At 47.8% G+C, this 27,078-nt stretch overlaps 1 protein-coding gene across 1 annotated transcript; it reads left to right on the top strand.

Moving 5' to 3' along the window:
• Positions 1–27,078, top strand: Ovol2 (ovo like zinc finger 2). Its single transcript, XM_028893263.2, has 4 exons — positions 1–404; positions 1,051–1,283; positions 14,859–15,048; positions 26,283–27,078. Exons 1-4 carry the CDS (start codon positions 305–307, stop codon positions 26,597–26,599), a joined length of 840 nt encoding a protein of 279 aa, XP_028749096.1. The 5' UTR covers positions 1–304; the 3' UTR covers positions 26,600–27,078.

Here is a 27,078-nt window from a genome sequence, read left to right as displayed (position 1 = left end):
ACCGTTATGTTGCAGGGCGCATGCTCACTCCCAAGTTTCCTGGTGCCTTTTCTATTCCACCTTATGAAACTTTTTCCCCGGCGTGGTCTCACGCGCGATTTAAGGCATAGGTGTCGCCGTGCCCGGAGGCTGCGAGTCACCCGGAGTGAGGGGAAAGGCCGGGGCAGCGCGGCGGGAGGTGCAGGAAGAGGGCAGACAAGGCGGGAAGGTGGGCTCCGGGAGCCAGGGGATTCAGGCGCCTCCACCGCCACTAGCGGGGAGCAGCGGGGAGGAGGGGGCCGCAGTCGGAAGAGGGGATCCCACCATGCCCAAAGTCTTTCTGGTGAAGAGGAGGAGCCCGGGAGTCTCGGTCCGCAGCTGGGATGAGCTCCCGGATGACAAAAGGGCAGACACCTACATCCCAGGTGAGGAGCGCGGGGGCCCGGCCTGGGCGCGGGGCTCCCGGGTGGGGGCAGGGTGACCGCGGCCCTCCTGATCGAGACCAGGGCTGACGTTCCCAGCCCTTCCCCGTCTCGGCTGGGGTCGTGGGGGGTCTTGAGGGAGGGGGATCGAGGACCAGGCTGGGAAACCTGGGACGCCTGGTGCTTTCTCCCTAGACAGGGCTAATTGCGGGGCGGCGGGACCGTTGGCTGCAGCGCGGGCCGAGCTGGCCCTGGAAGGTGGTGGAAGGCATTGGGGGTTCCCTTGCACCCTACGTCCTCTAAGCCGCACGTGAAGGTCCGCTAACCTCTCTGGAACGAGGCAAAGCGAGGGCACACCCGCCTCCGCGGGCGCGAGAGGAAACTTGGCGCGCGGGGTTCTCCGCGGCGCATGGCCCCTGGTGCTTCGTGGGCGCTGGGGTGGCCTGAGGACCGGTCTCCTGGCACCCTAAGTTAGTTCGAGGGGCTGATCGCCCGGTTGACTCGTCTACCCTCGGGACGTCGCCCACTTGGCGTGGTGCCCAGGTCCGGGGCGGGGCGGCGGCACCGCCCGCAGGTCAAACTGCCGTGGGCGCCCGGGCGTGACGCCGCGTGTGGTTGAGTGTTGGGGTGCGGCCCCCCTCCTCCACAGTGAGCCTGGGCTGTCTGCTCTCCGACCCCCCCGAGGACTGCCGCAGCGACGGCGGCAGTAGCAGCGGTTGCAGCAGCAGCAGCAGTAGCAGTAGCACCGGGGAGCCCGGAGGCACCGAGAGCAGCTCGTCCCCGCGCGCACCGGAGCCTGAAACCCCAGAGCTCCACGACGCCGAAGGCCCCGATGGACACCTGGCAGCGATGCAGCGGCCGGTTGCCAGGTCAAAAATCAAGGTAGGGTGTCGACTCTGCCCCCGCCGCCACCTGCACCACGCCCTGGCGTCCGGCTCCGGAGCCCCGGCGCCCCTCCCTGCCGCGCCCGCCCGCGCACCGGGGCCCAGGCGCCGCACGCCGGCCCGTCACTCCTGCACCTGCCCCCTGGGCGGCAGCCAGGCTCCGCGCGACCTGTCCCCTGCACCACAGTGCCCGGGCTGCCAACATCTTAAGCGGACCCAACCCCCAGAGTGGTGGCCCTGTCTGACGCTGGCAGTGGCTTCGGGAACCACTTAAGATCGAGCCCAACTACCCAGGTTCAGCTGCCCACCCTGTGTCCAAGGCCAGACTATTAACAAGACGGCCCGAGACTTCGGGTGGAGAAAAAGCGCGACCCGCAGTCTTAGACGTGATGCGCTCTGGGACGCAGTCCTTGGCACCTTGAAATCCTGAGAGTTTTGTTTCCCTCCTTGTTTTTTTGGGACACAATGGGCCTCGCAGTCACCGCTATTTCCAGTGCCCTGGTGGAGCCTGTTAGACGGGAAGCTTGTGCGAGGCACTTTAGTTTTTGCCTTTTCTCTCAAATCTTCAAGAATTAAATTAGTGGGTAAAAGATAAAAGGGCTCACCAGCAGAGTTTTTTCTTCAGCGTTCCTCCCCTAGTGGATTGGAATGTCTGTGCCCCTCAAAAGCTATAGAAGGCAACATCTTATCTGGATGGCCATCAGCGCTTTGTTGGGTGGAACTTCCATGACCACCTGTTCAAAGGTATCCGCTACCCCTAGGATTAAGGAATCCTGCCCCGCTGACTCACAGCTAGCTAGAGGGGGAGGGGAGGCGGCTTGTTTTATGCATAAACCCCAGGTCCTAGCCTGGCGGGCTATAGTGCCACCTTATACAAAGTGCGCCGTAATTCTAGGGCGCCCCAGAGTATCGGCTACCTAGGCCCCCAGGCCGATGCGGGGAGGGAAGGGTGAATCCAGGGGTTAGATGGGGGATAAAGAAAGCAGCTTTTCCTGCCCCCCCCCCCGCGCCCGCCCCTCGGGGTGGGCCGGGGCGCATTTGGTTCTGAATTAGGATTTGAGGCCAGAGCATCGGAAAGACTCTAGGATGTTGCAAGCTGGGGTACTATACTTCACAGAGTGCACTAAGGTTTGGAGTGAGCAGTCTGGAGGCTTCTGGGCCAGGTGGGGTTAAGTGGGAGGGAAACGTTTTCCTGAAGTGGATAGCTCTTGCCCTTTGGGAAATACTACAAAGTGCCCCACTTGCATATTTATCACCTGGCTAGAAAGACAATTGTGAGGTTGTTTGGGGAGGGACAGTAGTTCGTTAGTTTGCCCTCCTCCATCCCCATCTTGGTAAAGAGAGAAAGCCAGTCTCATGAGATTCTGGAAGATCTATTTTCTGCCTTAGGCAGACACAAGTGTTGGAATTTTGGATTAAGGGAGTCAATAAACCAGTCATTTCCAAGATAAATTGCCTCTGTGGTGGGGGAGGGGCCCGGGCATATTTGCAGACCGTTAGCAAGCAACCTGCTCCCCACACTTTTCCATTTCCTAGGGAGTATTTATTCACCGAAGGCGTCTGAAGGCCTTTCTAGGCCAGCAGTGGAGACATTTTGGTATGAGAATCACCAAAGCCTCTGGAAATATCTGCCCTGGTATTAGCAGTTTTCAAATGGCTGATCAAATTGCCCATCTCTTAGCACATTGTGTGACTATTTCATAAGGCATACAGAACTCAAAGAATTTCCTCTAAGAATTAGTTTCTTAGCCTGGTGGGGTGGCCCATGCCCTTAGTTCCAACACTCAGCAGGCAGAGGCAAATGGATCGCTGTGAGTTACAGGCCAACCTGGTTTACATAATGGAGTTCCAGAGAGGGCAGCATAGGGTGACCATATTTCAACAAACAAACAAACAAACACCAAACAAGCAAACAGGTTTGATTTTTTGAGTGGAAGAGGAAGAAAGCCATTCAAGGATGAGGTCCATTCATGGCATGGCATACTTTTGCCCCCATAGAGCTGATCGTCCCCACCTTCCATGTTAGACAAGCACTATATAACTGAGTTGCGGCCCCAGCCATGTGTACTGCTTTAATGGCTTCGTTTTAAAACTTGAAGACACACATTGGTCAGTGGGCTTGTAGGACCAAAGAAAGGGCAAGTGTGAGCCTGGGGGGGGCGGGGCAGGGGGGGGTGACACACGGACGGACTACACACGACACAAAACATCCAGCAGCATACATTGTGTCTGCTGTGTACAAGACAGCCAAGAGATAAAACACTCCGACTCCGTGTGTTCCTTCCAGAACACTCTGGCAGTAGAGATTAAGTATCAAAGACGTGCATTTGTAAGTTCTTCAGAACTGTGTGAGCTTGAGCAGTTCTTCATTGTTCTGGGCTTCGGTTTCCTTATTTGTAAAACGTATTCAAGTGTGCATGATCTCTACCTACTTCAGTGTGAGGTGGAATGCAGCCCGGTGTATGCTCATTAACCATGGATGATGCTCTCTGGTCTGGTGGGGGAAACACCTGCAGCATCTCCGTAGAGGAGAATGAGGACCAAACCGGAAGCACCAGCCAAGATGTGCTTGCTGAGTTGGAAAGGGTTGTTGATATGGATAGGAGGGCTGTGGAAATGAGGGTGAGTGGTGTTAGGGTGATGTGGGCTGAGCCTTGTGCTTGAGTAAGGAATCAATGTTCTGGGGAGCAAAGGATAGGAAATGTACCCGTTAGGATCAGGGGCGGAGTTGGCAGCGTGGAGTGGGAAATGAAGCTTAGGACAAGATGAGAGCGGGTTGAAGGGCCAAGCCAAGAAGAGTGTTCCTCCACGGGCAGAGGAGCAGCTTTGGAAGGCTTCTGAGAAGGGAAGACTTGACTAACATCTTGCTCCTCAAAGCCTCCTTGTGAAGAACTGTGTGAGTTACATGAAAAAAAAAATGAGTGGGGAATCATTAGCACGCTTGAGCCATCACCAACTGCCCAACAGGAAGGCAGCCGACAGCCCCTTGGTGAAGGTTTTCTTAATGCCCTGCCCTGCAGCAGGAACCTGGGGTTTGACACCCTGGTTGTGTTGGCTGTGGTGAGTGGGTCTGGGAAGAAGGCTTGAAACCAGGTTGGGAAGATGTAGCTCATCCCTGCTTGTCTGACCTTCCATTGTGGGCTTTGGGGCAGGTTGTGACGTGATCTCTTTAAGACTAAGACTTCAGTAATTTAAAAAACAGGTTGTGGTGGGGAGATGCATACATCTGGGTCCAATCAAGGACCTCATTTGTAGATCTCTAACTGTGGGCTAGACAAACCCTGGAAATGCAGGTGCCTTCTGTCTCTAAGTCTTCTAAGTCTAAGTAATCTAAAGTGAACTCTGTGAGTTGACTCACTATGGCTGGCAGGTCCCTGGTGCAAGTAGGAACTAGCAGGCAAATTTCTGTTCTTACCCCATCCTAACCTGTTCTCTTTTCCTTTGGCCTTCCCCTCCCTTGTGAGTTCTGAAGAAGTATACAGCCAGGCTTGGTGGCGAACGCCTTTGATCTCAGCACTGGAGGCAGAGGCAGGCAGATCTTTGTGGGTTCAAAGGCACCCTGGTCTACATATGCAGTTACAGGTCAGCCAGGGCTACATAGTGAGACCTTGTCTCAATAAAAAAGAAAAAGTAGTCCACCTTTCACTTGGCTCTCTAGTGGGTGGTGACAGTATGTGTCAAATAGGTGCCCTTTTCTCCTACAATTTTAATTATGAAGAGTTTCAAAGACAAAAGAATAGGTATCTGTCACTTGGTCTCAGCCCATCCTTACTGGCTTCCATCCCCCACCTTCCCACTGAAGCAGTTTCCAGATATACTAGTCATGTTCTACATAACTACGGGCCATACATAGAACTGTGATCCTGTAAAATTATAATGCTGTGTGACGTCTTAGCCAGCTCAGCTTGTGTAAATACACTCTGTAATGTCCATGCAATGGTAAAATTGCCTAACCCAGCTTTCTCGGAATGGATCCATCATTAAGCAATGACTGACTGTATTTCAATTATAAGTGGTTCCAAATGTGCCCCAATCACACCCACTTGAATTATGTGTTCACATTGTTAAATGGCTTGTAAATGCCTACTCTCCTCCTCCAGTTTGTTTAATCAGGTCCACGTAATGTCCACACAACGTGATTGACGTTTGGCATGGCCTTTAGTTGCTTTTAATTTACATGTTTTTTTCCCTCCCTTTTTTTATGTACTTGAAAGCTAATTGTTGGAGCAGTGGGTCATTCGCTTTGTAGAGGTCCCAACAATCTGGATTTTGCTCAGTTAGTCACCGTGGGCATTTCTCAGTCTCTGTTAACTCCAAGTGGATTTTAGGGATAAGGGTACATCATCCAACAGGGTAGGGTAGTCCTTGTCACAGGTAGCTTAAGTCACATAGGATTAAAAGCGAAAGTCCTTAGTGCTGCTGAATTGGCCAGTTCCAGATGAAGATTTCCCATCATAGAAGCTGTATGGGACAGCACTGCTCTGTATGCTTGATCAATTACTGAGTTTCAGCTTGACTATGTTACAGTGTGTGTGACAGGGTGAAGGGTCGGGTTCCCTAAAGAGGCAGCGCGTGTTTGTTACCTTTCTGTGATGATAGGAGCTATTGGTGCTTAGGGCATAAATATTTTGGTATTGCAAAATAGTGATAATCCAGTTCTGTTCATCAGTTAGCTGTAGCCAGTGTTGACCTTGAGGCCTTGCTCATGCTAATCACATGCTTTCCCACTGAGCCATACCCTAGGAGACTTTCAGAAGACATATTTCTTTGTTGTTCTTGTTTTTGTTTTTAGGTTTTTTGAGATAGGGTTTCTCTGTGTAGCCCTGGCTACCCTGGAATTAGCATGTAAACCTGGCTGGCATCGAACTCACAGTGATTGGCCTGCCTCTGCCTCCCGAGTGCTGGGATCCCACCACCACCGGGCAAGAAGACATATTTTGGTAGAGACAGATTTTCCCTCACATTCTGTTTGGTTTCATAGGGGTAGTTTGTTAGGAAAGGCAGAAGAATGCTTGAAGCCTGCTTGGTGTGGTTATGCACACCTGTAGTCCCAGCGACTGGGAAGCTGAAGACAGTAGTTTCTGGCAAGGCAAACTGTGTAAAAAAAAAAAGAAAGAAAGAAAGAGAGAGAGAGAGAGAGAGAGAGAGAGAGAGAGAGAGAGAGAGAGAGAGAGAGAGAGAGAGAGAGAGAGAGAAAGAAAGAAAGAAAGAAAGAAAGAAAGAAAGAAAGAAAGAAAGAAAGAAAGAAAGAAAGAAAGAAAGAAAGAAAGAAAAACGCTTAGCTGGGCGTAGTGGCACACACCTTTAATCCAGGCACTTGAGAGGCAGGCATAGGCAGGCGGATCTGTGTGTGTTTGAGGCCAACCTGATCTACATAGCGAGTTCCAGGACAACTAGTGCTACACAGTGAAGCCCTGTCTTGGAGAAAAAAAAAGTAACAGAATAAAAAACAAACAAACAAAAAACAAAGAAAACCCAACATGAAGACTTGGTTTCCTTTGTGAATGAAGATTTGGAGGATAAACTATGGGGACTTTCTATGGCCCAGACTCCCTTTCAGGGGAAGAACTGTGGAACCAGAGAGTTTTCGATAAGCTCCTGATAGTTGTTCCTGGCTATGCTCAGTAAAGCATCATTTCAGTGTTACAGTAGTACCTTGCCATAGTCAACATGTAGCTCTGACACTTGAGCCTTTATTGAATCTTAGATTAAGGAATATGGAGAGTATTCCTTACCATGATATGAGATAAGAAATGGCCAGATCTATATCCTTGTCTTGAGGAAAATGGAGGCACAGAATTTTGGGGGAATAGACATTCAAAATCTCAACTTGGCGTCTATAAGCCATATTTCCACAGGTCAGTCCCATTTCCTTGAGTCTTGTTTTTGTTTCTTTGTTTTTTCTAGACAGGGTTTCTCTGTGTAGCCCTGGCTGTCCTGGAACTCACTCTGTAGACCAGTCTGGCCTTGAACTCACAGAGATCTGCCTGCCTCTGCCTGCCAAGTACTAGAATTAAAGGTGTGCGCCACCACTGGGCAAGTTTTGGTTTCTTACTTATTTATCTACAAGGCTGGCTTATTTATTTGCTTATTTTTATTTATGTATATGTGTGTGTGCCTGTGTGAGTTTATGTGCATGATGTGTGTGCGGGTGTCCACAAAGGTCAGAAGAGGACATTGTATCATCTGGGACTGGAGTTACAGGCAGTTAGTTGTAGGTGCTAGGAACTGAATCTTGAGTTTCTGCAAGAACAGTAAGTGCTCTTAACTGCTGAACCATCTCATCTCTCTAGCTCCACTTCTGGCTAATGAGACATTCTCTTTATCATCTCTTCCTTTGAGGAGGTGCTCCATTCTGTCATGTGCAGAAGTTGAGGAGCCTTAGGTAATGAATGGTACATGGACCCAGGAGGCCCAAAAGAGTTGGAGAAATGTATTTAGCATGTTTTGAGCAAGTGGGTGTAGCTAACACATATGACAGCGGCCCCCAAATGGCCACCAGAGAGTATCTGTGGACTCAAGATTCTCCTGCGGATAGAGGGGCATTAATTTAGTGGCCAGGTCTGTGGAAGCATCACAAGAACATAAAGGGCCGTCCCTTCTGGGTGGGTTTTCCCTTAGCAGTTTGGCAGGCAATGATCTTAGACACCTGGGAAGCCGGTGTCAGATCCAGCTTGCCTCCCTGGATGCTTCAGACACTTCCAGAAGTCCTCACACAATGATTGGTTTGTTGTGGTTTGGTTTTTTTGTTGTTGTTGTTGTATTTTGTTTTGTTTTTGGCCACGGAGGCCTGCTTTTTAGAACTTAGTTGGAATTTGGCTTCTTTTATTAAATGAAAGCTGAGATCCAACAGAGAACAGGGCTGTGAGCAGAGACAAGCCAAGTCCCAGGCTTGGCGAATCGCTCATCCTCTCTTTATCTTGCTCTGAATTAATTTCCAGGCTGATGTCATTTCCCAGCCTCTGTGGTAGTTTCTCTCCTTCACTAATAAGCCCTGGCAAAGCCTTGACTTCAGATAAGGTGAGACCAGGGAGCATTTCCAGAAGATCTCCCCCTGGAAGACCTGAAACAGCACCCGGTGGTTAAACACATGAGTAACTTCTGCATCAAACACAAGCGGGGGGCTGGAGAGATGGCTCAGTTGTTGAGAGCACTCATTTCCCTTGCAGAGGACCCAGGTTCAGCTCCCAGCCTCCACAAAGTGACTTCTAACCTTCGATGACTCCACTTCCAGGGGATGTGATGCCCTCTTCTGTACTCTTTTAGAGTACCAGACACACATGCGGTGCACACACACACACACACACACACACACACACACACACACACACGTATGTATGTATGTATGTATGTATGTATGTATGTATGTATGTATATAGGCAAAACATCCATAAACGTAGGCTAAAAATTAAATCTAGAAAGTTTTTTTGTTGTTTTGTTTTGTTTTTTTGAGACAGGGTTTCTCTGTGTAATCCTGACTGTCCTGGAACTCAACTTTGTAGACCAAGCTGGCCTGGAACTCACAGAGATCCGCCTGCCTCTGCCTCCCAGAGTGCTGGGATTAAAGGCGTGCGCCACCACCACGCCCGGCTAAAAAGGTTTTTTCATAATCAAACCCTTTTTAAGAAGGAATGATACTGACTCTGAGGGGAACAGGGTCTATGTTTACTTCCACATTGCTGGGGTCAGATTCTACCGGAAGGCAGGAAAGAAGGTCGATGGCCACAGCTTTTTGGATTGCAGAATTTGGGGTGAAGGACTAGGGGCTTATGACTCACACTAAAGGTGATTTCTCTCTCCCATCAGAGAGAGCAAAATTGAAAAGCAGATTAAGGAACAGGGAATTTTGACCTATTATTTTTGTGTATGTTTTCTTGCCGTGGTTAAAGTGTGGTGTGTGTGTGTGTGTGTGTGTGTGTGTGTGTGTGTGTGTGTGTGTGTGTGTGTGTAAATGTCTTGCAGGAGTTGGTTCTTCTACCATTCACCATATGGGTTCCATAGATCAAACTCAGAAATCATCAGCCTTGGCTACAAGTATCCACTATCCTCTGAGCCATCTCCCTCCCCCGCCCTCAGTTACTTTTGTTTTAGCATTATAGAAATTTGCAACTTACTTTTATTGTTTTATTGTGTTTTTTTTAAATAAGTAGCTTTCTTCTCTTTAAATCTTTAATTTACTCCCAAGAGGCAAATACCATTATTCATATTTTATGGGTGATGAAATTAAGGCTTAGAGGAGTTAAATTACTTGCTTACATTCTCAGATTGTGGGAAGTGGAGCACATGTTGAATTTGGGGAGCTGGAAAACTGGCTCTGGTCTTAGCTTCTCACACTCCTGAGGGGACTATGTGGTACCACTTAGTATGTTTACACATAGAGGAACTGTGATCTGGGGTTTTGATTTTGGTTTTTCAAGACCGTTTTCTGTGTAGCCCTGGTTGTCCTGGAACTCATTGTATATATAGATCAGGCTGGCCTTGAACTCAGAAATACCTACCCCCCCCCCCACTCTGCCTTCCAAGTGCTGGGATTAAAAGCGTGTGCCACCACGCCTGGTATGATCCAGGATATCAAATGACATTTCATATCATACAGATGATCAGAGCTGAATATTTATTCAATTTCTTGGCATTTCTTGCCCCTATCTACTATGATTGTTTATTGAGTGTATGTGGGGTGGTACAAGCGTGTTCATGTAAGTGTGGGTACAGCCTGTGGAGGTCAGAGGAAACCCCAGGTGTCATCTTCAGAGACACCGTTTACCTTCTCTGATATATAGGGTCTCTCCCTGTTCTGGAGGTCACCACTAGACTGCCTACCCGAGGAATCCTTCTCTGTGTCTCCTCAGCTCTAGGATTCAACCATACCACCACTCCATCTGTCTTTTTAGGTGTTCTGAGCATCTAAGTAAGTCTTCATGCTTGTCAGCACTTAGCTTAGTGAGAGCTAGCTCCCCGCTCTGCCACAGCCATTGTATAATTAACATGGGTAAGATGTAATTTTGGTCTAAGTTTTGGTTTATGATGTAACTTATTACTTGTAGAACCGAGTAAAGAAATCAGACTGGATATCTCTGCTTTGAACACTGAGGAGAGAGGATGTTAGTTGTATACCTATGTGAGCATAATGAAGATGGCCAGACAGCAGACACAGGACCTGGGGCGGGAGAACTGGTCCAGGAATCCTGGGAGCCCATCCTGGGAGAGGGGACTGAGAAATGGCACCTTGGGGCTGGGGATGCAGCTGTGTGATAAGACTATGTTCTTAATGTACAAAAGCTCTGGGTTCCATCTCCAGTTCCAAAATTAACAAGGAGAATAATGCAAGCAGTACGACAAAGCTGATATATTCTGGGGGAAAATCTGTTTGTTACTGATTTTTAGGATTTTATTTTGATTTATTTGTTTTTAAAAATGTATTTATTTTATGTGTAGAGGAATTTATGCTGCACGGCTGTCTGTGTGCCATGTAAGTGCCTGGTACTCACATAGACCAGCAGAGGGTCTTGGATCCCCTGGAACTGGAGTTACACACAGTTGTGAGCTACTATATGAGTGCTGGAAATTGAACCCAAGTCGTCTGGGAGAGCAACCAATGCTCTTAACCACCAAGCCATCTCTCCAGTCAATTTATTTTCAATTATGTGCAGATGAGGGTGGTGTGCACATGAGTGCAGGTGCCCTCAGGCCAGAAGACAGTGTCAGATGCCCTGGAGCTGGAGTCACCTGTCATGCATGGGTGCTGGGAACGGAACTCAGGCCTTCTGCAAAAGCAGTATGTGTTCTTAACTGCTGAGCCATCTCTCCAGCCCACGGTTACTGTTTTTGTTAATCCATTTCTTCTGTGCAAGTAACCCCAAATTTAGTAGCTAAAATAGTGTGTATCATATTTCCTATGTCTGTGGAATGGCTGGATAGTCCTTGCCGGCTTTCTCTGGAGGTTGCAGCCAGATGTCCCCGCTGGACCGCTTGGTGTTCCCATCCTTTCTTTTAAAGCCTGTACTAATAGACAGTCAGCTAGTGTCCAGTCTCTTGCTATTATAGACCAAATTTTTATTTATTGTATTTTATTTTGGTGTTTCAAGACAGGTTTTCTCTGTGAAGCAGTCCTGGCTTCTTTCTCTGTAGACCAGGCTGGCCTTGAACTCACAGAGATCCGCCTGCCTCTGTCTGCTGCCTCTCGAGTGCTGGGATTAAAGGCCTGCACCACCACTGCCTGGCTTAGAATGAATTTTTAAAGCACCACACATGAAATACCCCCACAAACCAAATACCCCTTCCCTTATGAGGAGTGATATAATACGACAGGAACTAGTTATTGGCAGTGATCCTTAGCCAATTGTCTCTCTTTTAAAAAAAATTAGGATGTATTTGTTTTATGTGTATGAATGTTTTGCTGCATGTATGTACATATATCATGTGTGTGCCTGGTGCTCAAGGAGGTCAGAAGAAGGTATTAGATCCCTTGGAACTGGTGTTACACACAGTAAGCTCTCACGTGGGTGTGGGACCTTTCTCTGGAAGAGCAACAGGTGCTCTTAACATCCCTGAGGCATCTCTTCAGCCCTCTCTTTTTTTATTTTTATTTTTACATTTTTTTGAGACTCCTGGAACTCACTATGTATACCAGGCTGGCCTCAAACTCAGAGATCTGCCTGCCTCTGCCTCCCGAGAGTTGAGAATAAAGGAGTGTACTACCACACTTCAGTTGTCTCTGTCTTGATTGAGAGTTCCTTACGCAGTCAGGTGACCTTTGCCCTCTGTAGACTTGTCATTTAGAAGCCTGGAGTTCTCAGTGGGCCTCATTTAGTCTTTCCTCCTTTGTCTTCGAGCTCTCTCTTGCCTTTGGAATAGATCCCACCCATTGGGTCCCCAAGGTAGACACACTGCCCTTTTCCACAGTCTAGTAACTGCTTTCCCAGGCCTGGCAGCTCACACTGAACCAGACACAGATTGTTATTTCCCACCATTTTCTTTTTCTTTCTTTCTTTCTTTTCTCTTTTTTCTTTTCCTCTGGAGCTGAGGACTGAACCCAGGGCCTTGCGCTTACTAGGCAAGCATTTTGCCACTGAGCTAAATCCCCTCTAATTTCTGTTTGACAGCGGGACTTGGTGTCTCTGCAGCCCTCTCCCTTGATGCTTCACATCCCAGCCATTATGGTGTCTTTTTGGGAAAAAGCCACTTTGATGGTGGTGGTGCCTTGACCATAGAGCCCATCAGTCACTCAGTGCTAATTCAGACAAATTAAGCTCTGAACCAGCGAGAATGAATAGGAGAGGAAGCTGCCTAGGAAACCTTCTCCTGGAATCCTACGGCCTCCTTGGCATCCTTCTACTTGCTCCCGGCTGCTGGGCACACTATGAGCTGCCCTCGGGCATGGAGGAATGGGAGGCAGCGGTGTGAGTGGACATGTGCTGACTGTCCTCAAGGCCTTGAATGGAGGAGCCCACATGAACTCTTCAGAAGCATAAATGCAATATGCTCTCTGGAATAAAGGGCAGTGAAGTACATACAGGCAGCCCTCTATACCCATGACTTCCACAGCCCGTGGATTCAACCATTTGAAAAGAATACAGTGTCTATGCTAAACATGTACAGATCTTTTTCTTCTCTCTTGTCCTTATTCCTTAAATAGTACAGCCTAACACTAGTCACATAGAGTTTACATCGGTACAAGGTTCTATAGACACCTGTTTAAGTCATGCAGCTGTCTATGGGATGATATGCATACTGGGTCCAAAGCCACAGTGTTTCAGATCAGTGGCCTGAGCACCCGAAGCATTTAGTATCTGCAGAGGATCCTATTACCAATCTCTGTGTGCTAAGGATGACTGAACTCCAAGGATTAGTGTCTAGCCTCATTTCTTTTTCCTCTTCCTGCCTTCCGCTCCACTAACCCCGCCCCATTTATTCATTTATTCATTCATCTATTTAGTTAGTTGTTAGTTAGTTAGTTGAGGCAGGGTGTCTCTGTGTAGCCCTGGCTATCCCAGAATTCACTCTGTAGACCAGGCTGGCCTCGAACTCAGAGATCTGCCTGCCTCTGCCTCCCAAGTGCTGGGATTAAAGGTATATCCCCCCACCACACAGCTATTTATTTATTTTTGGTAGTACTAGGGATACCCACAGGACCTGCACATGCAGGTGAGTGCCCTGATGCTCCAGTCCTTGGGTTTCTTATAGACAATTCTGGCAGAGCAAATGGACCGTATACAGGGCCTGACTTGGTGGCACAACTGACCTTTGAGCACATCAGGTGTGGTGCTTCACATCCCACAGAGGGTCAATCCAGTGTTTGTCCAGGGAGACAGCAAATGTCGCTGAGAGAATCCTGCACTGGGAATGGGGACAGTCCGGAGGCTGGAAATTTGTCGTGCTCTCACTGATGATAAAGCTCTGAAATCCTGGCCGAGTCACTTTCCCAAGTGATGATTTTATTTGTGCGCACTTTGGGTGTCTGGACCTGGGGTGTGGCCCAGCTAGGCAGTTTTCACCTGAAAGGCATTATCCGGGGCCAGTCGGCTAGGTGGTGGTGACCCCGGGTTAGGTAGGAAGATCCATCTAGGCAAAGCTAGCACCATGGTGCCCCTGCATGGGGTTCTGGCTCTCCACATGGCTAGTTTGGGCTTCCTTGGCTTCAGACATGGAGGCTGGCTTATGAGAAGGAGGCAATGAAGCTTCCAGGTGTCCTGCATCCCAGAATTAACACATTATTTCTGCTCTCCGTTAGTCATGAGCCCTGCCCAGGTTCAGGGGAAGAGAAATCATCTCCATCTTTCCCCTACTCCTTTTTAAAATTTTGGATTACGTTTATTTATTGTGCGTGGGTATGCTACGGTGTGTGACAGCTTTTGGGAGTTGGTTCTCTACTTCTGCCATGTTGGTCCCAGGGATTGAATTCGGGTCATCAATCTTTGTCATCAAGGTTAGCAGCAAGTGCCTTTATTCACTGAACCATCTCTCCAGCCCTGTTTCTACTTCTTGGTGTCTGGAACAGTACTCAGGGGCACAGAAAAAAAGAGTTGACTGTGCTGTCTTTGGAAACCATTGACAGCAGGACCCAGACCCCTTCCTTCTGTTCCTCCGTCCTCAGCATTTGCTTCTTCCTCATGGTCCAGGTGGCCGCTGGGTCTCTAGCTCCTGGGATCCTCTCTTCTCCCTTAAGGGGATGTCTTTTTCATCAGTCAGGTGATCACATGCCCGTGCCTGTTAAAAGGCTGCTGTAAAATGCCTTTAATTCCAGCACTCAGGAGGCAGAGGCAGTCGGATCTCTGTGAGTGTGAGGCCAGCCTGGGCTACAGAGAGAGTTCCAGGACAGCCAGGACTTTTGTTGCTTTAAAAACAACAAAAAAGCTGCTCTAAGACAGTGCAGAGATAGGAGTCAGAGGTCTGCGGAGGGAGAAAGGAAGGATGCTGTGCAAAAACATTTCCCAGTACCAGTGTCTTCACACCTTTCCCAAAGCTGAGCCTGCTTAGAGGGAACAGAAGCCATAGTCAGGCTCAGCCTTGAGAGAGCTCATGGCCGGGTTCCCAAGGGAGCCCCTGTGATCTCACACACTCTCTCTGCTCCCAGTTTACCACAGGCACGTGCAATGACTCCGTGATTCACAACTGCGAACTGTGTGGCAAGAGCTTCCGCCTGCAGCGCATGCTCAACCGTCACCTCAAGTGCCACAACCAGGTAAAGAGGCACCTGTGCACCTTCTGCGGCAAGGGCTTCAATGACACCTTCGACCTAAAGAGGCATGTACGCACACATACAGGTGAGGCTGCACACGTGACTCGCTCACTTCTGGTCTGTCCACCCCCACCCCCACTTCCCCACCCTCACCCCCGACCCAAGGAACAAGTTTGCAGTGTGGAGCAGGATGGACACAGGATGAGGCATTTGGGGCTATCCCAGCTGAGTTCACCCCCTGACTCTGCCACCTGCCAGCCTTGTCACCCAGGACATGCAGGCCACCTCTCATGGCCTGATTTTGCTCCTGTAAGATGGACGTGATGTACAGGTTCGAGGGAGGCTATCGCAGGAATTCGCCACGGTAACGCAGCCCCCGTAGTCTGGCTGCAGAATGAGATGCTTAGGACCAGCTTCAAACCTTTTGTGCCTCTTACTGGACTCTTGCTGTCATGGTTTGGTTTTGGTTTCGGTTTTTTAAGATGAGGCCTGGTCACGTGGCCTGCCCTTGAACTCTCTGTCCTCCTTCCTGTGCTTCCCAAGTGCAGGGATCACAGATGTGCACCGCTGTGCCTGGCTAACCTCCTAAAGTAAGCCTGACTCAGGGCTCCCGATCCTCCTGAGGCAGCAGAACAGCTGCCCTGAGCTTCCCGGGGCCTCTTCCTTGGCCTCCCAACTTTTCTTCTTCCTCCTCTCTCTTTTTTTTTTTAAATGCAAGGCATAGAACCCAAGGCCTTGCACATGCTAAACAAGCACTCCACCACTGAACTACCCTGAGCCCATTTTCCAACTCAGGCAGTCTGGATCAGGGACCTCCTCTTGTGTGTTTCAGAGAGCCTTGGGGATGACCTTTTGCCTCAGTCCAAAACCTGCTGATTGGTCACAAGCTTCATTAGTTTTATCTTAGGCACATCGGGCCCCTAGGCTTCTCCACTTGCGGCCCAGTTTATACCTTTGGCCCAGTAAGTCCTGGAGGAAAATTGTCAGGATGCCACTTCTCTGCTCAAAATTCTGCTACTCCAGGTAGAGTAGATACAGACACCTCCTTTTCACGTGAGGCCTCTTGCTATGTGGGGCTTGTCATCAAATTTCCATCAATGCCATCCCATCTCATCCCATTTAAACATGACCCATCTGCCTCTCCGCGGGCCCCACCCCCACCCCAACAGGGTTTCTCTGTGTGTATCCCTGGCTGTACTGGAACTTACTCTATAGACCAGGCTAGCCTAAAACTCAGAGATCCGCCTGCCTCTGCCTCCCAAGTGCTGGGACTAAAAGTGTGCACCACCACTGCCAGGCAAACACGACCCATCTTAAAGTATAAGTACTGTCCTGAGCCTCTCACACTGTGTACATAGTCCCCTGTCCCTCAAATTCTTTCAGAATTTAGGGTTCTCCCACTAGACAGATCTCAGCTCTTCAGTCTCATCCAGGGACCTTCTTAGGTCCTGTCTCTTCCATTTTCTTTCCTAATTCTTAGGCTTTATTTTTCTTAGAGTGGTGACATGAGCTGCCTCCCTGGCCTGGCAAGAGTGTCCCCCTCTTTACAAAGTGAGGTGGTCTACAAAAGATACTTTTTCTTTTGGGGGTTTCTTTTCGTGTGTGTGGGGGGGTTTGTGGTGGGACAGGGTTTCTCTGTGTATCTCTGGCTGTCCTGGAAGTCACTCTATAGACAAGACTGGCCTGGAACTCAGAGATCCACCTGCCTCTACCTCTGGAGTGTTGGGATTAAAGTCATTTGCCACCAAGCCTGGCTATACCTTCCCTCTAAAAAATTTTTTTTTCTAAACTTTTCTTTTTTTTTTTTTTTTTTCTTTCTTTCTTTTTTTTTTTTTTTTTTTAGAGACAGGGTTTCTCTATGTAGCTTTGGAGCCTGTCCTGGAACTCGCTCTGTAGACGTAGACCAGGCTGGCTGAATCATAAGATCGCTGCTCTGCACCTGATTAAAGGCATGCGCCACCACTGCCCAGCTTAAATTGAATTTTCCATTGAAATGACATAACCAAGTGGTGGTAGTGGTAGTGGCAGCTCATGCCTTCAGTCTCAGCACTCAGGAGGCAGAGGCAGGTGGATATCTGAGTTTGAGGCCAGCCTGGTCTACAGAGCAAGTTCCAGGGCAGCTAGGGCTACACAGAGAACCCTGTCTCAGAAAACACACACACACACACACACACACACACACACACACACACACCACATACGTACACACACATACACACACAAACAAAAACAAAACAAACAAAAAAAACTCCAAATTACATATCTAGAAAAATGCATAAATTACAAGTCCTTAGATGCATGCAATTAAAATCAAGTTTTAAAAAAAAAATCAGACTATTTCTAGACCTAGAAGTCATTACCCTCTCCCAGTAATCTGCTTTCCAAGTGGGGGTCAGGACTTCTAATTAATATATATTTTTTAACTTGATGATATAAATGGGATCTGTACCACCTTTGAATCTGGCTACAGGCTTTTTTCAGTCTCTAAAGACTAATTCATTAATTTATTTATACATAATGGAAATTGAATCCAGGGTCTTGAACACACTGGGCAAGTTCTCTAACACTGAGCTATAATCCTAGCTAGCTGTGTTAACTTTTTATTTCGAGAAGGGTCTCACTAATTTGACCAGACTGGCCTTGAACTCACTGAGTAGCCCTGGGTGGTTGTGAACCAGCAGTTCTATGATTGACAGGCACCTCCAGAGGTGGAAATCTGGGGCCACACCAGTCTGGACCACAGCCATTGGCTGCTGAGCCCCTGCCTTGGGACGTGTAACAGCTAGATGTAGTTTAAGACACTGATTTGGAAGACTTAATAAGAAAAACAATCTCAAATTTTAAAGTTTAAAATGATTCATTGAAGGTAATCTCTTTAGTCCCAGTACTCATGGGGCAGAGCCAGGAGGATCTCAGTGAGTTCTAGGACAACCTGGTCTACATATGGAGTTCTAAGCCAGTTGGGAATACAGTGAGACCCTGTTTCAAAAAAAAAAAAAAAAAAAAGAATCTTACCTGTTTCTATTTGTTTGCTTGCTTATTTATGTTTTGAGACAGCATCTCCTGTGGTGTAGGCTGGCCTTGAACTCTACATTCTCCTGCTTTAGCCTGCTGAGTACTGGAGTTAAAAGTGCATGCCACTGTACCTGGCTCCTTCTAGAAATTTCTAAATTTTAAAGTGGTTTGCCCCTTAATTTCTATTGGACAGCACTATAATAATTGAAATTGATGGGTAGACATTTCTAGAATTTTAATCATAACTTTTGCCTTCAAAGTAATCAATGAGTAGTAGTGCTGTGGAAATGACTTGAACCCATTTCCATGGCCAGCCTTCCTTTCTGGTTGGAGGTATGCCTCCAAGGACCATAAAGCTGGGGGCTTACATTTGTCTTAACTGGTGATAAAGATGAGTCGTCATTGACCTCGAAGGTGCTAGGGGCTAGAGGAGGAGACCAGGCTATGATTGGCTCCTGGGCTTTACCCTTGGCGTGATTTCACTACAAAAACAACATTTGAAAGTTCTCCGATGTGTTAGTTCCTGCGATCCAATCTCACCGGCTCCAAAAGATCATCGTAGAATTTAGTGAGAACTTGTTCTTTGCCTCTGGTTGAGCTGTGAACATCACAGTTCGGCTGTTGACTATTCTAAGTGTATTTAGGCCAGAAACAAAGATACAGACACTCAACACAAATACAGCGGACAGCTAAGTGAGGGATATGTTTGCATCGAGTCCAAAAGGACCAAGCTTTAGCATTTTAAAAACCTAGCTGGAACGCTAGGAACCTCCATTAGAGAATGGTTAGCAATGCTGATAAGTTTGTCAAAGACAGGAGCGGACAGTGAGCGCTAACCTTGCCTCTCACCCACCACCAACTGCGTCTCTTTTCATTCCGGAAACTGCGGAGGGCATCTAAGGAAAGACTCAGAATACAAAAGAAACTTTCTGAAAAAGGTTCAGGGAAACCAGAACCTGAAAATGTCTTACATTAATATCCAAGCAGATGAAAGAAAAGATTAGGAATTCTTTTTTTTTTTTTTTTTTTTTTGGGGGGGGGGTGCGGGGCGGAGTATGGCTTCACCAAGAAAAAAGTAACTACAGGGTTCTCTTTCCGTGACCCTGTCTTGGTCTCTGCATGGTTTGTGTGTGTGACCGGGCTAGAGAGTGAGGGTACGGTCCAGATGATGGCTCACTGGAATAAACCCAGTGATGCAGAGGAAAGCCTCCATCACACTTTAAAAAAAAAAAAAGTGCCATTAGCTGGCCGTGGTGGTACATGCCTTTAATTACTAGGGAGGTGAAGAGAGGAGGATTGTGAGCTGCAGGTCAGCCTGGGCTCATCATGAGTTCTAGACAAGCAACAAACACCCCCCCCCCCAAAAAAAAAACAAACAAACAAACCAGAATTAACAACAACAACAAAATGAGTGGCAGTTTTCGTTCTGAACAGTCTTGGATCCTGTGCCCTGGAAGCAGCTCTATATTAAAACGATTTATGAAGGAGGGCTCCTGGGAGGAACTTGTCAAGCAGTGAAGGCAAGTGGGAAAGAGAAAAATGTGCTAGCCTCAGCCCTATCCCAGACGGCTCTGGGGTTTGAAGCATACCTCAGTGCTGTCCTGTCCACAGGTTTCAATTAGACAAAGCTGAAGACTTTTTCACTCCCGAGCATTGGGAAAGTTACTTGCTATTGCTCATTCCTTGGAGAAGGGGACAGACACCCAGGAGCTGTTAGCCACCAGCTCACATGGCCACTGGGGCTATGCGTCAGCCCACGAAGTGAGTCTGGGTGGGAAGTCAACACTGTCTTCTGTGTACTTGACAGAGATGACTGCTTTTGTCTGGTGTCAGGGACAGGATCACAGAAGCCAGGCTCACCTACATCAGAACAGACAGAGGAGCCCTGAGCAATTAAAGGAACAAGCCATGCATGTTTGGTTCATAGCCTGAGAAGAATAGCACAGATCTGTTTTTATAGCCCGTTCTTTTGAATGTTCTACAGTTGGGCCAGCTAGGTTACTTCCTAAGAGTGGCTGCCTGTTGGCAAAAATGATTTGTTTGGGGGAGAGAGTGTTTGAGTGAAAAAAAAAAAACTGACCAACCCTTACACGTGCTGGACTCCACAGCGAGTGTCCACACCTACGCTTCTCGGTGTGGTTCGAGGACCCGCAGCACCTGGGAGTTGGTGGGCATGTACAGCCACACGTTTTGATGCCCTGAGGTACCAACCTCATTGTTCAGATACAGTATTTATTGAAACTATTTTATTTTCCTGTTCGGTAAAATGAATGTTTATGCTGTTGAAGATGTCAGATGACATAACGTAAAAAGCTGTAGCAAGTGTCCACTATCACAAATGGTTGATTGGCAAGGTCAAGCACATCAGTGGGGTTCTGCTAAGTCTTGAAGAGAGGGTTGGTTGGGCCTGGAAAATGATAACTCACGTTTCTCAAGGTGTGGTGGCTCGTGTCTATAATCCCAGCACTCAGAGGCTGAGGCAGGAGGATTACTGAAAGTTAATGTCAGACTGAGCATTTGTTTTTCTTGCAGAGGACCTGGGTTCAGTTACCAGCACCCACATGGTAGCTTACCACCATCTGTAACTCCAGCTCTAGGGGATCTGATGCCTTCTGGCTTCTGCAGACACTGCACTCACGTGGTACATGTACATACATATAGGCTCATACACATAAAATAAAAATAAATACATTTTGTGGGTATTTTTTGTTTTTGAGACAGGTTCTCACCATGTAATTCTGGCTGACCTAGAACTCACTATGTAGACCAGGCAGGCCTCAAACTCCTAAGTGGAGGCAGGAGGATCAAGGTCTTCACGGTTATCCCCAGACACAGTGAGTTTGAGGCCAACCTGGGCTAGAGGGAAAAAATTAAAAAGAACCTTGGAGCCCCAGATGAAGTAAGAGGCTCATGCCTTTCCTGTGCACTGAGTTCCATAGAGAGAACCTGAGGAATTCCAATTTGAGGTCAGGGCTGGGGAGGGGCTGCCCACCAGACAGGGGCCTTCTTGCCTTATCTTCCATCAGGGGCTACATTGAGAGAGGCCAGAAGGCAAACAAACCGCAGCCCGACTAAAGCAGAGAAGACAATGGTGTCTTTGTTTGGAGCTAAGGAGAAGGATTGACTGGATTGGGAAAAATGCAGATCAGAAAGAAGTTTAAGGCCGGGCTGCTAGCTGAAGAAGTGTGGAATCCGCTCCCCAGCTCGCTTGCGGAATTGCCTCCTCGGTGGTTTCCTTTTTAGTTTGACTTATATTTTTTTTCAGCCAAAAAGATAATATATTTGTGTGTGGGGGAAATTGAAAATAAGATTTAAAAAAAGCAAGCCTCCATACAAGCCTAGTTCCTTTCTGAAAGCGATTTGTCATTTGTTTGTTTGTTTGTTTTGTTTTTCTCCTAGAAGTTTTTAAGGCATGCAGCCGCTGTCATGGGAACTAGACCTTGGGCCTTGCTTGGTGTCTACCTAGTGGATGTACCTTACTCCTTTCTATCACTGTCCATTTAAACGAAATCACGACAAAATTTCCGCCACAGAGGCACAGACCTTTTCTAGCTCCCCAATAGAACGGCTTGCTTCCATTTTCAGGTTGTCTCCGCCCCCACCCCCTTCTGTTTTATTTAATTCTGACAATGCCACCATGAATTTTCTTGTCTATTCCACCCCCCCCCCCAACGTGAGTCTGTCTCTAACGTAACTTCCCATGAGTGAACTTACTTGGCCAAAGGGCCGGAAGAATCTGGGATTACGGGTATGGCCTGCTTCCCTTCCTGGGAGGCCCTCTGTCTACTCCCACAAGGAGGCCAGTGTCAAAGCTTCTTGCTGTAGTTCACAGTCGGATCAGAGTCAGGAGAGGAGCACTTGGCCTGAGGCAGGGAAGCAGGCAGAAAGTTCCAGCAGTGAGGGATTTACCTGGAGATGTGGCATATGAACTCAGCCTAGGGTTCGGAATAAGCAACTCAAAGCTCTTTGTTAAGCCCCCCAAAAAATTTTTTTTTTTTTTTTTAACTAGGTAATAAAGGCCTAGGATAGAGAATTCAAAAGATCAGTCGGCGAGGGACATCGCTAATAGTCACCTAGGAACCACATTTTTTTAAAATCCTTTTTTGTTGTTGTTGTGAAATACATAGTGCATAAGAAAGGTGTAGTTGAAAGACAAATACTACTTAGGGATATGGCAGCGGATTCCTATTCCTGCATGCCGTGCCGTGTTTCCTTTGTGTTGAGCTGGATTCTAAACACTGAGGCCCTAGCTCTCTGAATACTTAGTGTTGGCCAGGTCAGGTCCTGTGCCTGTGCTATCCAGTTAATCCTGGGACCAGCCATCCCTGGGTGTGAGTACTCTCTGCGTTTTGTGGGTGAGGAGACTGAGCTGCGGAGGGGTTAACAGATTAACCGTGGACTCCGTTAATGAGTGGCAGATGTGCAGTGCCTGGCTTTTCAATGGCCTTGGACTTTGGAACCACTCAGGTAGGTGTCAGTAGGTTAATTATGTCTGGCAACAGATGGTGCTTTCGGTTCCCAACCTGTTCTTTTGACTAGGACAAGATGGGCTTCTGCCACAGAGTGAGATGAAGGGCGAGGTCTCGGTGTTGGGGGAGGGGAGCTTAGTATCCATCCCCCTTACACCAATCTACCTTCATTCCCTTGAAGGAGTGACAAACAGCCATGCTCTGGGATCAAAGCGCTATTTCCCAAGCCCAGGAAGGAGCTTTTTTGACAAGACGTCTGTCTGCAGGAATGAGATTACAGAGTCAGAAGAGGAAGCAGGAACGTTGGGGCAGGGGACAGGTTTATAAGTTAGACATGTCGTAACTAGAGCTTTTATGGTCTGTCTCCTGTGTCTACCTCATGAGGCACCCAGCCTCAAAACCAGGGTCATGCTGGGTGGTGGTGGCACACGCCTTTAATCCCAGCACTGGGAGGCAGAGGCAGGCACATTTTTGTGAGTTCAAGGCCAGCCTGGTCTACAGAGTGAGATCCAGGAAAGGTGCAAAGCTACACAGAGAAAACCTGTCTCGAAAAACAAAACAAAACAAACAAAAAAAAAAAAACAGGGTCAGCGCCTACACTATATCCTCTTGGAAGAAACCTCCTAGTCAGCCCCTTTCTTCACTGGCCAGGTAGTGCAGGGCTCCCAAAATCTCCTAGCCCTGGCTTCTCAGCCCTTGCTGGGTGCTCTGCCCATAGAAAATATGTGCAGACTATGTGTTAAACCCTACAGGAAAGGTGATTTGGTTCTGCACATGCTAGGCCCAGTGTCGTCTGGGTCACCCTGGAGTAGGAAGCTCCACACCTAGGACCAGAAGCATTTATTCCTTGCATATATACGTGCAATGGAGTATCATATAGCTGTTAAAAAAAAAAGGGGAATTATGTCATCTGCGGGAAAATGGAACCGGGAATTGTGAAATTAAATAAGTGATTCGAAAGGAAGATATTTGTTTTTTCTCTTATGTGGAATCTAGGTTGGTTTTTGTTTGGTTGGCTTTGTTTTTTTGTTGTTATTCTTTTGTTTGTTTGTTTTTTGAGACAGGGTTTCTGTGTATGTAGCCCTGGCAGTCCTGGACTCACTCTGTTGAACCAGGCTGGCCTCAAACTCAGAGTCTACCTGCCTCTGCCTCCCAATTGCTGGGACCAAAGGTGTGTGCGCCACCGACTGGCTTTTTTTAAAGTGGAAAGTGGACCATTTGAGACCAGGAAGGCAATGGGGAAGGATAAAAAGTAGGTAATAGCGTTAGGGGTGGGAATAGGATCAAAGTAGGTTTTATGTGTGTATGGAAAGGTTGTTTATTTATTTGTGTATGTGAGTTTTTTGTTTGTTTGTTTTGTTTTTGTGGGGAGTGTTTTGTCCACTTGAATGTCTGTGTAGCACACAGCCCAGGTCTGGAGCTCATGGAGGCCAGGAGAGGGTTTTAGGTCTCTTGTATATGTGGATGGTGGGAACCGAACCTGGGGCCTCTGGATGAGCAGCCAGTTCTCTTAGCTGCCGAGTCATCTCTCCAGCCCTTGAAGAGATCATAAGGAAGGCTAAGTTTGGTGCACGCCTTTAGTCCCAGCCCTCAGGAGGCAGAGGCCAGCCAAGGTGACAAGGTGAAACCCTATCTCAGCAACAAGGGACAAAGTCTCAGCTCTGCTCCATCGGAACCTGGAGTCTGCTTGCTGGTCTGGTTCTGAGACAGCCTCTCACTATGCGGCCCGTGCTAGCATTACAGGCTTGCATTGCCTCACTGGCCAAAAATATGCTTTCTGGTGATTGGTGAGCATTTTTGCTGTGATGCCCCAAGCACCTCTCTTACCCCAGACGGAGCCCAGTCCTTGTTCAGACCATGTCCAGAGCAATTAAATACATGTAAAAATATATTTAACATATGTCTTATTTATTTTTTATTTATTTTTTTTTTTTTTTTTTTTTTTTTTTTTTTTTTTTTTTTTTCGAGACAGGTTTCTTGCTAGTTTGCGCCTTTCTGGAGCTCATTGTAGCCAGGTGCCTCGACTCACAGAGATCGCCTGCTCTGCTCCGAGTGCTGGATTAAAGCGTTGCCACCCCGTGCATTTTTATTTTGTATAAAGCAGAACACCTCAAGAAACTCTTGCCGGGGCTAGGGGAAGAGACATGTATGAGGTGAGGGAGGCCTTTTTAGATTTTTTTTTTCAATGTTTATTTATTATTGAGATCTCTCTTATGTAGTCATGTGACTTGGGTTGGCCTTGAATTCCTGATCCTCCTGTCTCCACCTCCCAGGTGCTGGGCTTACAGACATGTGCTTCTGAACCTGATGTTGATTTTAGATTTAAATGTCCCCCTACGTCTATCTGATGGAATTTCTCTATATAGAGTAGCCCAGGTGGACCCTACACTCTAACTGGGATTATAAGGCACCACTGCACACAGCATTTCATTTAAAAAAAAACAAAAACAACAACAACAACACACTGAGTCATCTTTATGTGTGAGCACAAGCGTGTGGTGGCCAGAGGTAGGCCAATGACATCAGGTGTCTATTGATCTCTGTCTTCTCCCTACCCCAGCCCTGTGTGTGTGTGTATGTGTGTGTGTGTGTGTGTGTGTGTGTGTGTGTGTGTGTGCCTGTCTGTCTGTCTGTCTGTCTGTCTGTCTGTCTCTGTGTGTGTCTGCCTGTGCTTGCCGTGTGTGAGTTTTGGAGGTCAGGGGACAACTTATGGGAGGCAATTCTTTCTTTCCTTCCACCATGTGCTTTCTGGTATCCAAACTCTGGCATCGTCTGGTCAGCCTTGGTGGCTAACAACTTTAGTCACTGAGTCTCCTCACTGTGCCCCTGACCTGCCACAGCCCCCTTTTCTGAGAAAGGGTCTCTCACTTGGCTTGGAATTTGCCAATTAGGCTAGGCTGGCAGGCCAGTAAATGCCAGGGATCCACCTGTCATTGGTTCCTAGAAACTGCAGACAGGGTTTCATGGTGTAGCCCAGACTGGCCTTGAGCTCCTGATATCTGTTTGCCTCTGCCTCTTGAGGGCTGGGATTAAAGGTGTGTGCAGTTGTAAATGAGTTACATTCGCATTTAGCGTGGCTACAAGCACAGTTCTGAGCAAATGAGAAATGTTTCAAATTTCTTTCCCTCCCACTGTGCTATTGTTACAGTAAGACTTCTAAAGGTCAGAATTTTAACGTTAATCAAATGGAGTTTCCTGTGGACCTGACAGCCACCACACCCACCCCTTGCTTTGTAAAATACAGGTTCTGGGGATGGAGCCCAGACCCAGTCCTTTACCAGCTGAGCTACAGCCACCTACTGCTAGTTCTTCATTTCGTCTGTCCCCTGAAATGCTTAGCACAGTGTGAGTGTGTTCTGCACCGCCTGTGAGTGTGTTCTGCACCGCCTCCTGTCATGTCCAGCACAGTTCACCCTGCTTGGCTTCCTCCCTTCCGCGTCTTTCTCTTTCATTGCCTGACCCGTGCTTCCTGGGATGGCCTCTCTAGTAAACTTACTCTAGGATCTTTGTCTCCGTGTCTCTTTCCAGGAAAGCCCACAGTACAAAAAATGAAAACATGGCTTATCTTGCCACTGAAAGATGAAACCATTAAGGCAGATGAATGGGAAGAATACAAGTCTTTCTCCCAGAGTCAAGTGTTGGGCTCTGCCTCATTGGTGCCCACCTGTATTAGGGTTGCTTGTGTAGATGCCGGGATCCTTGTAGATGGTTCTGGCCCCGCCTTCCTCACATTGTCAAGGATCTTGGTTATGGGAAGCTTCCATGGTTTACTAGGAGAGGAAGCTTGGGCTTGGCTATGGCCAGCTGGTGACCTGTCTGCCCCTCATCCTTACAGGCATTCGCCCCTACAAATGTGATGTGTGTTACAAAGCCTTCACGCAGCGATGTTCCTTGGAGTCCCACCTGAAGAAGATCCACGGTGTGCAGCAGCAGTATGCCTACAAGCAGCGCCGGGACAAGCTCTATGTGTGTGAGGATTGTGGCTACACGGGCCCCACCCAGGAGGACCTGTACTTGCACGTGAACAGTGCCCATCCGGGTAGCACGTTTCTCAAAAAGACTTCCAAAAAGTTGGCGGCCCTTCTGCAGAACAAGCTGACGGCCCCGCTGCAGGAGAATTCCACCCTGAGTGAAGAGGAGGAAAAAAAGTGAAGAGAGAGAGAAAGTGGAGGAGAGACGCTCAGTGCCACGTTTACTCGGTCGGACTCTAGGTTCTGAGGCGTACCTCTCCTCTGCTTCACGGGTTCTTTTCAGTGACAAGTATTCAGTCCACCTCTTCTTTTAGGACATCAACAGTAAGATGCACTCCAAAGTCGTCAGTCATTCTGCCACAACAGGCCCTGGACCCTGTGTCTGTTTTCTTGGTGGCTGAGATCACGTACGGGTTTGTGTGTGTGTGTGTGTGTGTGTGTGTGTGTGTGTGTGTGTGTGTGTGTGTGTGTGTGATGTGTATTTTTTTTTCTGATGGAATTTTCACACATGAATAGAGGGGTGTTCTTAAAGAGACCATCATCTTATGGTGCCTTGAAATGCTTCTCAAGCAAGGAAAATGTATATTCTTCTGAAAGAGTTTACAGAAACTATTTTAATAAATGAAATGTTCATGTGAAACTTCTCTTTAAAAAACAAAA

Source organism: Peromyscus leucopus, chromosome 4, assembly GCF_004664715.2.
Source record: "Peromyscus leucopus breed LL Stock chromosome 4, UCI_PerLeu_2.1, whole genome shotgun sequence".
Classification (NCBI taxonomy): Eukaryota; Metazoa; Chordata; class Mammalia; order Rodentia; family Cricetidae; genus Peromyscus; species Peromyscus leucopus.
The sequence above is the reverse complement of the archived record's forward strand: the minus strand, read 5'-3'. Positions and strand labels throughout refer to the sequence as shown.